Source organism: Myotis daubentonii, chromosome 10 (assembly GCF_963259705.1).
Source record: "Myotis daubentonii chromosome 10, mMyoDau2.1, whole genome shotgun sequence".
Classification (NCBI taxonomy): Eukaryota; Metazoa; Chordata; class Mammalia; order Chiroptera; family Vespertilionidae; genus Myotis; species Myotis daubentonii.
In genome coordinates, this window is record NC_081849.1 from 37,785,022 (window position 1) to 37,797,097 (window position 12,076).

General features: G+C 43.7%; 1 protein-coding gene across 1 annotated transcript in view; it reads left to right on the top strand.

Moving 5' to 3' along the window:
* The window catches only part of CNTNAP2 (contactin associated protein 2), a 1,845,032-nt gene that overhangs the window by 1,450,961 nt on the left and 381,995 nt on the right, over window positions 1–12,076 (top strand). Inside the window, exon 14 of the mRNA XM_059712082.1 lies at window positions 1,549–1,705. Within this exon, the coding sequence (XP_059568065.1) occupies window positions 1,549–1,705 (157 nt within the window). The remainder of the gene's footprint in view (window positions 1–1,548; window positions 1,706–12,076) is intronic.

Genomic DNA, 12,076 nt, shown 5'->3' on the forward strand with positions numbered 1-12,076 from the left:
TTTAAAAAAATCTTTTCATTTTTATAGCCTTGAGCTGCTTTCCCCCAAAGCCAATTAACAGGTAAATAATGATTAGTAAAGCAAAAAGTACAACTTCATTAGCATAGCGCTGGAATAAGGCAATTCTCTGGTCACAGCAAATTGAATCCTTCTCTTCTTGCTGAACACAAAATGTACACCAAATTAATAATTTATTTTGATGGTAGTGACTTAATTTAACCATATTAGCCAGTGCTAATAACAAAGCATACATTTGCTCTTTCCCTGGATTACATTTGTCTGATTGGCATTCTTCTGCTCACAGCAGATGTGCAAACAGCTCGGAAATAGCTTTTGCGCTTAACTTCTTTTCCCAGGAAGGAAAACAAAATAGCATTGATTTTTGCCTCGTCCTAACTGGGACCATTAGGTATATAAGACTAAAAGTATTTTGATTTAATAAAGAGGTGGGGAGGTGGGGGAAGAAATGGGAAATGGGACTACTCTTACCTGGTCACTATAGTACATCACCTCTTTAAAGTTAATAAAGAAAATGTCATTGCATTTCATCCCTTTGGATCCTGCCCTGGTGTCTAGTAAGACCCCCTCCCTATGGGAACTGAGGGTCTTCCATGTGAGATAAGCTCAGAGCTTGGATCCCATGCAGAGCTTAGTGCTCCTGCTGGAACACCCCTGGTCCAACCAACTCGATAAGGAGACTTCCTCTCCTGGGCTTCTATTCCCAGAAGGTGCTGGTGGGAATCAGCTGGCTCCCCTCTCCATTTCCTCTGTGGCACGTTTCTCAGCCTCATGCTGAAGGAGAGGCTGCTAATTCCTTTACTGATTTTTATGAAGAATACTGAGCCAGCTCCTTTGGTCTGTACTATTTGTCATCACTCTCTGTAATGAAACACTAACACTGTTGGATTGTTTTAGTCACTGGGAGAAATAATCCGAGATGGAGCTGATGTTCTGAGATGTGTCCTCTCTGTGCTTATTTGAGGTGCAGACAGAGATAGGGAGCTTCTTACCAGACCAGCCATTAACTCCACTTCTCCAGGTGTCTGGTTTGTTTCCTCTCCGCACCAGGCATGTCAGTGTCCCCTAGTTTCCAAAACGAAGGACAGTAACCATATCTTGAGAAAACTTGAGCTTGCAGTTCCCTCTGCTGTTTTTTTTTTTTAATATATTTTATTGATTTTTTACAGAGAGGAAGGGAGAGAGATAGAGAGTTAGAAACATCGATGAGAGAGAAACATCGATCAGCTGCCTCCTGCACATCTCCTACTGGGGATGTGTCTGCAACCCAGGTACATGCCCTTGACCGGAATCGAACCCGGGACCCTTTAGTCCGCAGGCCGACGCTCTATCCACTGAGCCAAACCGGTTCGTCCCTCTGCTGTTTTTAATTAAATATTTCTATTATGGGAATGCATTTACTTTTAAGAGGGGTAAGTGATGTTCAACCTATCAGAGAGCTATACTGCTCCTGGGGAAGGAGGGGGAAGTGAGATCAGATCATGACCCATTCCTATTCCTATCTCAATGTGCTTCTCCACTTTCTTGCAGATGGAAGTCCTTACACCTGGTGGGTTGGCAAAGCCAATGAGAAGCACTACTACTGGGGAGGCTCTGGGCCTGGGATTCAGAAATGCGCCTGTGGCATCGAGCGCAACTGCACAGACCCCAAATACTACTGTAACTGCGACGCGGACTACAAGCAGTGGTGAGTGTGGGCGCGGCACGCGAGCTCACCCTGCCCTGTGCTTCTCAGTCACACTAATTAGAGAGAAAGAAAGTTTGAAAGGTGCTGGAATAATAAGGTAATAGGTTAAGAAAGTTTGGAACTCACCCAGTTGACAAATGTCAAGAGCGTTTTGAAAAACATAAAAGCAGAGAGATGTCAGCGCTACAAGGGTGTGCATTTAGAAATAGATGTTCACATAACTGAAGTGGCCATACATTATCCAGAGAGGAAAATAATGAGCTGTGTAGCGGGCGGTGAACGTTACACAAGGTGCTTTGGAACAATGAAGCCCACATGCAGCAGGTGAGAGCATCCACTATAGATGGTCGCCCACGGTGAGTGCGTCCACCTCCTGCAATGTTTGCTTTCAGTAACTGGACAAGAAAAAAAAAGAGGGGGTGTGGGAGGGAAGGGAAAATTGTTCTTTGCTCTTGTCTTCAGCAGTAGTGCTGGCTGCTCTACTTTTCTTTCATGCCTTGAACTGTGTGTAACTCTAATAGAAATCAGTTTGAGAAAGATCTAGTTTGGGTCTCTTTCATCCCTCTGTTGGCTTTTGTCCTGCTTCACAGTGAATGGTGAGGTTTGTGTCAGTTTTAAAGATAAAATAAGCTGTCATTCCATGTGAAAAAGGCTGCGCAAGTTCAGGTGGAAGAACACAAACCTAAGCAAGGTTCCTCCCAGAGGCATACAGGCAGCAGGCACCTGCTTCTCACAGCTTCAGAGACAGGGAGAGGCCCTCTCTGTTCCCTTCCTGCCTCTGGTGGGCAGCACCGAGCACAGCCTTGCGTTTTTTCACGTGACAGAATGCCCTCGCCTCTGTTTTACACTAATTAGAAGGCAATTTACAAGTTTATTCAAACAGTTAACTGAAAACTAATTCTGATTATGAAGTTAATAGATTGTTTGGTAGGATGTCAACCTATCTTTCAAAAGCGACCTTTTTTTATTTTCTAGTAAATGAATTACTGAGGCTATATATTGCAGTGGCTTAGAATTTCTGTGTATGTATTTAAATAGCTATCACTATTCTTTAATTGTGGTGCATTGGAAAGAGAAAATCATGATATTCAATTTGTAATTGTGCTTAAAAGATGTATGTGCACATATGCATCTATACAAAGACCGGAAGTCGGGAAAGTGGAATCAGAAGGACAGTTGAATGAAGTTAACTTTTTCATTCATATTGTCAGTCAATCATTCATTCTGTCAATCATTAACTCAACAAATATTGATTGATATCTTCTGTGCTAGGGATTCATCTAGGGATGAGATAAAATCGTGAATGACAATAACGAGAACTGCCCTGGCTTATGGTATATTGACACTTTTGTAGTTGTGTGTTCTTAAGCAAGTTCCAAGACCCTTATTTGTCTCTTCAACATTGACTCACAGCCCTGTTGGGAAGCTGATATTGGGTACAGCCTTCCTGACTACAAGTGTGAGCTCTGTCCCAGATGGTTCACAGTCCTGGCCCCCCACGTTCAATTCTTTGTCCTACCACAAAGGAAAGTTGAGATATTAATGAAAAGGGAAATCTGGTGCATACATTCAAGTGAAGTTCATTTTGGCCAGACATCATGCTAAGTGCTAAGGATTCCATGACAAATAGAGCATGCTCTTTGTCCTCAACTTGCTCAAAAACTAGTGGGTTGAAACCCACAGACAATGTAGTACAATCAGTGCTCTGACGAAGACATTGCAGGATAACAGCAAAGCCAGTGGAAGAAATTTCAAGCCTAATGGGAGGGAGTGGAGGGATGAGGTAGGAAAGCTCTTACAGAGACTGATGCTCGATAATGAAGAGTTTTCCAGCCACACTCTTCCTCGAAAGGTGGTCTTGGAGTAGAGGCATGAATATGCATGATCACTTTGGGGAACTGTCTGTACAGTAGCTCTGGAATGTCATGTGGAGAAGAAAGGAGAACCACAGTAGGGCTAAGCATGTAGGAGGTATACCATTAGAGCTTCGATTCTTCTAGGGTGATAAGAGTTTGTATTTATCTTCAGTGAGTCCTATGGAGGAGGCTTGATGGGAGAGACAGGAAGGGAGAAGGAGAGTGTCGTGATAGCCCATGAAAGGCATCAGAGGCAAGACCATGGAGAAGAAGAAATATATATGAGATATTTTGGAAATAGTATCTGCAGGACTTGATAGTTATGATGATTCAAGAAGAGAGAGAGGAGACTGGATAGGTTCCCCATCAGGCACCTAGGAATGGAGTGGAAGCAAGGTCGCATATCAGACCAAGGAACAAAGCATGGAGGAGGTAGATGATGAGAGCAGCTTTGAAAATATTAAATTGGAGGCACCAGTATCACATCATGTCTAAACTCACAGGGATACCATTAGTGGGATTACCGATAAGAAGTGTAGATTTTAGAGAAATGTATTTGCATCTGAAAACATTTTCAAGAACACACCTGAATTGAGATCACAGGTGAGAAGCAGCCTCATGCACACACATGAGGATCTGATTAGATCATAACTTTTCAGTTCCTCAGGGACTTGGACACTGCCAATGTCTTGTTTCCTTCTGGCTGAGTCACAGCTAACACATCCCCACCCCTTTGCTTTTATAAAATGTGTTTAATCTTACCAAATAATAGACAAACATGGTAATTGACCCTACCTTCTTTATGCCTTCCATTGGCTAATCAGCACGATATGCAAATTAACCACCAACAAAGAGGGTGGTTAATTTGCATACTAGGTTCCAAGCGGTGTAATGAAGTCTGACGGCCCCGGGCCGGAGCAGCGAGGCCTCACACCCTGGGGCCAGGCGGAGCAGCAAGGCCTCACGGCCCCGGGGTCGGCGGAGCAGCGAGGCCACACGGCCCCAGATCAGTGGAGCAGCGAAGCCTCAAGGCCCCTGGATCAGCAGAGCAGTGAGGCCTCACAGCCCCTGGATTGGCGGAGCAGCGAGGCCACACGGCCCCGGCGCCAGGCGGAGCAGCAAGGCCTCACGGCCCCGGGGTCGGCAGAGCAGTGAGGCCTCACAGCCCCTGGATTGGCGGAGCAGCGAGGCCACACGGCCCCGGCGCCAGGTGGAGCAGCGAGGCCTCACGGCTCCAGGGCTGGCGGAGCAGCGAGGCCACACGGCCCTGGCCACCAACAAAGGGGGTGGTTAATTTGCCTACTAGGTTCCAGGTGGTGGAGTGAAGTCTGATGGCCCCAGGGTGTGAGGCCTCGCTGCTCCGGCCCTGGGCCCTCAGACTTCACTCCACAGCTTGGAACCTAGTATGCAAATTAACCACCCTCTTTGTTGGTGGTTAATTTGCATATCGTGCTGATTAGCCAATGGAAGGCATAGAGAAGGTAGGGTCAATTACCATGTTTGTCTATTATTTGGTAAGATTAGACACATTTTATAAAAGCAAAGGGGTGGGGATGTGTTAGCTGTGGCCTAACTGTTAGCAGTGAGGCACCATGTGGAGCAGCGAGGCCTCACGGCCCTGGGGCCTCCTGAGCAGCGAAGCCTGATGGCTCTGGGGTGGCTCCGACCGAACCCAGCTAGAGTGAAGGCCTGGGTCCCCGGTGCAGGAGGAAAACCGGTGCCAGCAGCCAAGGGAAGGGAAGGCCTATTGCACAAAACTCTTCATGCAACAGGCCTCTAGGGTTTCATAATATAGGCATTCTATTGTGAGCTAACTGAAAATGTAATGAATATGTTTCTAATAAATAGCTATTAAAATGATCTTCCCTGTCTGGCACAAGAAAGAAAGCTTTCAAAGACTTACCAGTCTTTGAATTCACCAGCACCTGGCAAAGGGTCCACTCTGTGGATGCTTTCATTATGTTGCAATGAATAGTTGGTTCTAGAGGTGTGTTCCAACACTGTCAGGAGCAGTGGAGAAAGAGCAAGACTTGGAGCTGAAAGACTTGATATCCACACCAGATTTTTTATTGGGGGGAGGGGGGGAGGCTTTTAACCATTCTGAAACTAAGATTTGTTGTCTGTGTAATAAAAATAAATCTTGGTTTGTCAGATTTTTGTGAGAATTACATAGAATATAGAATATGAAAACATTCTGTAAATTGTGCAGTATGAGATGCATAGCTGTTTGCAATTCTAATTATGTAATTCTCATTGTGATTCTTAATGATTCCAAATTAATCTTAAGGAATGAAAACAGACTGTGAAAAGTAGGTCTCTTCCTGTTCTCCACCTGCTATGCAGCAGGTCTCGGGTCAAATTATACTGTGGTAGCATTGGAGAATAGGCTTTATTGGAGAACCTTACAAATCAGGGATCATCAAGGGAAGAGAAAGAACAGGACCCCAGTGCCATCAACCCTCAGAGGGAGATGCTGGTGCCAGGTACTATGCTGAATACATCAAGGATGTATGTTCCAAGGAATCCTTTGCTTCTCCCACTTCCCATAGTTCAGGGAGAGTAGCTTTGTCAGTGGGGGAAATCTCTCTTAGGGCACCAGGCAGCTGGCATAGGGGTCGGCTATCTCCAGCATTGTCTGGGAATCCTGGAACAGGGAGGGAGCCAGGCCTCTTTAGAAAGTCAACTTTAGGTGCAACCTCCTAGACTAGAAGTGGAGAGCACTTCCCACTTGGTCCAATGTCCAGGAACCCAGAGTGTGTGCCCCCATAATCACCACTATTCAAGTCTTTTTGTCCTACCACTAAGAAGGAAAGGAAAATCTAGTACAGAAATCCAGGGGAAATCCACATATGTGAAACCATATTTGTTGTTTTCTATATATATAAAAGCCTAAGCGACTGAACAACCGAATGCTGAACAACCGGTCTCTATGACGCGCAATGACCACCAGGGGGCAGACGCTCAATGAAGGAGCTGCCCCTTGGTGATCAGTGCGCTACCACAGCCAACCCCCTGCAGCCCCTCCCCCTACCAGCCAACCTCCCTCGGTCCCAAAAGGCCCTGATCAATCCCTGGTGAGGCCAAGGGACCCCACCATGCACAAATTCATGTATATATGAGTATATGTGTGTGTACTATATATATATATATGTGTGTATATATATATGTGTGTGTGTATTCCATTGTAGGTTTTTTTTTAATTAAATCTTTATTGTTCAGATTATTACATTAGTTACTCTTTTTTCCCACCATAACTCCCCTCCACCCAGTTCCCACCCCCCCCTCCGCCCTCACTCCCCACCCACTGTCCTCATCCATAGGTGCACAATTATTGTCCAATCTCTTCCCTCACCCCACACCCCTTCTCCCCCCAAGAATAGTCCATTCCCTTTCTATGTCCCTGTTTCTATTACAGTCCCCAGTTCATACTGTTCATCAGATTATTTATTCCCTTGATTTTTAGATTCACTTGTTAATAGATGTGTATTTGTTGTTCATAATTTGTATCTTTACCTTTTTCTTCTTCCTTCTCTTCTTAAAGGATACCTTTCAGCATTTCATATAATACTGGTTTGGTGGTGATGAACTCCTTTAGCTTTTTCTTATCTGTGAAGCTCTTTATCTGACCTTTAATTCTGAATGATAGCTTTGCTGGATAAAGTAATCTTGGGTGTAGGTTCTTGGCACTCATCACTTTGAATATTTCTTGCCACTCCCTTCTGGCCTGCAAAGTTTCTGTTGAGAAATCAGCTGACAGTCATATGGGTACTCCCTTGTAGGTAACTGAGTTTCTTTCTCTTGCTGCTTTTAAGATTCTCTTCTTTGTCTTTTGCTCTTGGCATTTTAATTATGATGTGTCTTGGTGTGGTCCTCTTTGGATTCCTTTTGTTTGGGGTTCTCTGCGCTTCCTGGACTTGTAAGTCTGTTTCTTTCACCAGGTAGGGGAAGTTTTCTGTCATTATTTCTTCAAATAGGTTTTCAATATCTTGCTCTCTCTCTTCTTCTGGCACCCCTATAATTCGGATGTTGGTATACGTGAAGCTGTCTCAGAGGCTCCTTACACTATCTTTGTATTTTTGGATTCTTTTTTCATTTTGCTTTTCTGGTTGGGTGTTTTTTGCTTCTTTGTATTTCAAATCTTTGACTTGATTCTTGCGATCCTCTAGTCTGCTGTTGGGAGTCTGTATAATATCCTCTATTTCAGTCAGTGTATGCTTAATTTCCAGTTGGTCCTTTATCATAACCTTGAGGGTCTGACTAGATTTCTTGAGGATCTCACTACATTTATTGGCGGTCTCACTAGTCTTTTCCAGGGTCTTACTAAATTTATCGGTGGTTCTAGACAGTTCTTTAAAGACCTTAATAGTGTGGTTTTGAACTCTATATCCAGTAGTTTGCTTTCCTCCATTTCTGTCATTTGTGTCCTGTTACTTTGTCTCCACATTTTTTTTATGCTTCCCTGTGTTGATGAAGTGGTTTTCTGTCCTAAGTGTCCTCTAGGGCCCAGTGGTTCAGCCTCCCCAATTACCTGAAGAGGACACTCTTGGTGCACCCCGTAGTGGTCTTTGTGCACAGTATTGTTGTAGTTAAGCCTTGATTGTTGCTATCACTGGGAGGAATTGACCTCCAGGCCAATTGGCTGTGAGAATCAGCTGTGTCTTCAGTGGGAGAACTTCTGTGCTGGAGACACCCCTCTGGGGCTAGACTGGCTTCAATGAGGCTTTGGTGCTCACTGAGTCTGCCCCCTGAGTGTGTCCTTTAAGAGTCCGAGGAGGTGCAAACTGGATGGTCCCACTCTGACCTCTTTGCACACTCTCTCCTGGTTCTCTGGGGAGGTGCTAATCTAGCCTTTGCCTGAGGCTACCCAGCAAAAGCCTCCCTGCAGGGCTTGGGCGGGGCGGGTCTCACGGGGTCAACAGGGTGGGGCTAGCAGTTATGGCTGCTCTCAGTCCTGCCCTCAGAGGCTCTGCTTCTCAATGTCCCAGTAATCGCTGCAAGCACCTCCTAGAGAAAGCTGCCCTCGAGTTCCGACCAGTGCCAGACAGTCCCGCTTCTCCCGTATGAGTCTGGGTCCCCAAAGACTCCCCCGGAACTGGAGCTCAGAGCCTGAGACTCCCTCCCAATTGAAAACGACAACCGCCCCCTCAGCCACCAGCCTGCTCCACATGTACCTCCGCACCTTAGTATTTTACTTCCGCACAGCTCCTCCTCTGAGTCTCAGTAAGCTTTCCTCTTTCCTTCTAGTTGTAGAATTTCCACTCAGCCAGCCTTCCTGTGGTTCTGGATGATGTCTGTTCCATCTTTTAGTTGTATTTTTGAAGTTCTTGTGCGAGGCAGCAAACTCCGGTGTTTACCTATGCCGCCATCTTGGTTTCTCCAAAAATTATGTTACTTTCTAAAAAATGAGAAGCAAAGAGAAGACTAAGACCCAGGTTTTCAAACTTCCAGTCTAGTGGTTTTTTATAATATCATGATCATAGAAGACTATTCATGTTGGTTTTGTTTTTGTTTTTAATGACTTATGAATTTAATATTTTAACTAAATATAAGTTTTAAATATAAAGCTTAATCAATAGACTACATGTTATATGCTCTTTTCTAAAGAACTCTAAAACTTAGATTATGCATCTATTATTCTTTTCTGGAGTTAAATACACAGAAATGGGCTCAGATAAATGAGGTTGTAGCTCAGAGTGTGACTGGGTCTCACAGCAAAGTGGCAATGGCCAGTTAGAACGAGAAGTATTTCAAGAGTTGCCTAATTATCTATGCTGTGAGAAGTTTTGCACAGTTACTTCTGAGATTGAATGTGATTTAACATTTATACTTTACTATTCATAGGTATAGTAAATATTCCCACCTACAGTGCCTGAATACTAATTAAGTGAGGCTCAGTCTCAGCTAAGTGCCCACCACTATTCCTGGTCTCTTGTCGCCTAACTCAATGAGCTATATCATCGCATCTGAAATTAGCAATACCAAAATGGAATTACCAGTGAAAGCATCCACTCATAGCTGGAGTGCCCTTCTCTCCTTGTAGAATTTCTGGATGGTTGTGTCCTGGCCAAGATGAGCACATTCATAGGGAGAAATTAGTGAGGTGAAAACCCATTAGCACAGTGTCCCCATTAGTAAGCAGTTCCCAACCCAATATTAAAAAGGCTAAATGCTTCCCCCGTGTGCCCTATTTCATTGACCCCGAATGGGATTGGCTTGTCTATAGGGCTTTTTTCCAGGGCCAAAAACCGTCCATGACCAAGGTTTGCAGGCAGTCGAACCTCTGCAGTATATCCAACCAGAAACTTTCATTTGATTGGGCCAGCCTACTCTCTAACAACCAGCTCCTAAATATTTTCAATATTTTGAAAAATAATCATTTTCATTGTTTTTAAACAATTTCATCTAATCTTCTTAATAACATTTTTCCATGAAACATGTTGACTTTTTCTCAAAGTGAAATATTTATATGTGTATTCTCATTTATCATGTTGTTCAAATAATAATAGTGAACACTTACTGCATGTTAATTACATGCCAGACACTAATCTAAGTGCTTAAATGTATTGTGTCATTTTAAACACATTGACCTTCAATGAAGATATTGTTTTGTCCTCATTTTACACATGAGAACATTAAGCCCCAGAGAGATTAAGTTACTGGTAGGTCCCTCAGATCACACAGCTAGCATGTGGTAGAGCCAAGATTCAAACCTGGGGCAGGCAGACTCCACACTCATGTTTGGATATTACATAGAAAACATAAACTCTGCAAAAATTTTTAACATATGCACTACATACAGTACAATTTTTCTAATTTTTATTAAAAAAACTTTACTATCTTAACATTTTTAAGTGTATATTTCAATGTTATTAAGTACATTCACTTTATTGTGCAACCATCACTACCCTCCATCTCCAGCACTCTTTTCCTCTTGCAAAACTGAAATTTTGTCCCTATTAATCAATAACTTCCCACTGCTTCCTCCTCCAGCCCCTGACACCCACCATTCATCTTTCTTCTCTGAATTTGACTGCTTAGTACCTTATAAAATGGAATCAAACAGTATCTTTTGTGTGTGTGTGTGTGTGTGTGTGTGACTGGATCATTTCACTTAGCACAAAACCCTCAAGGTTCTTCTATGCTGTAGCCTGTGTCAGAATCTCCTTCATTTTTAAGACTGAATATTATTCCATTTATATGTATACCACATTTTGTTAATTTGCTCATCCATCGATAGACACTTGGGTGGCTTCCACATTTAGTCATTGTGAATAATGCTGCTGTGAACATGAGTATACCAGTTTATTTTTAATATCTACCTTACTCTTTGGTATTCCTGATTTCTTTAAATCTCTTGTTTTGATTTTATATTAAAAGTAACCTTATTGTAAAAAGATTCAAATTTCAAATTATTTTCTAAATGTAACCTGGTTTGTAATCCTAACTCTGTTGCTTGCCAGCTCAATGACCTTGAACACGTTATAAAAGCTCTCTGACTATTGCCTCAACATGAAATTGAAATTGTAATAACACCTACATTATGTGGTAGATCAGTGGTATAAATGAGAGGATACTCACAAGCGGAAACACACATCTATCTTCCACTTATAACATCTGTTTTAATTGTTGTCATGTGTCCAGTAAGCCCATCTCACACTACACACACCCATGCACACCACGAGTTATCTTGTGGTTTCCTGGGTGCAACTTCAGAGGTGTTCAAGAACAACTTCTCAATCCTTTCATGCTGACCTTCTTGCCTGGGTGCCCTGTTGTCACCCCTGCTGCTGAGGCTGTTTCCTGTGAGATCCTTGTTCTGTTGGCTGTGGCTTCTGTCTCAGTCTGTGACCATTACTGATTCTGCTGTGGAGGGGAGAGGGCTCCCCAGTCATGCCCAGCACAGTGGAAACCCCACTGTGTCTTTAACCAAGACTCCATTGAAGGCTTGGGGCTTACAGAAATATGCCACTGTGAGCAACGTACCTCTGCTATCTAAATATCCACTTTTAGAGACCACAAGCAGGACTCTGATCCTTGAGTCCCTGCCTAGCTCTCAGCAATCCTTGCCCCAGACATCAGAGCTGCTCTCACTAAGGATGTTCCTCAGGCACCCCTTAGAACATTTGGATCTAAGCTGGGACCTCCCCCACAGCCCAGAGGAAGAGCAAGCCCTTCCACCCCGTCCCAAGTCCTACCTCAGTTCCCAGAAGAGGGATATTTGTGTTTCAAGCTGATTCAGAGATTAAATATTGATTTCTTTTTAAAAGACAATGCTCAGCTTACGACAGAAAGAGCTGTGTCAATCAGCATGGCCTGGAAACAGGCCATCCTAGTAGCCCAACCTGGCTATTTGGGTTTGTTGGGTATGTTTTTCCAAGTCGGGGTTTAGGCTGAAGTGAGACCTACTATGTGACAGCAGTATGACCCAAAGTGTGCAGTGACATCAGTCCAATTTTATTTCATAGTCTTTCCTCATTAGGGGAGAAGTCATGGAAGCCACCTTTATAAGGACAAC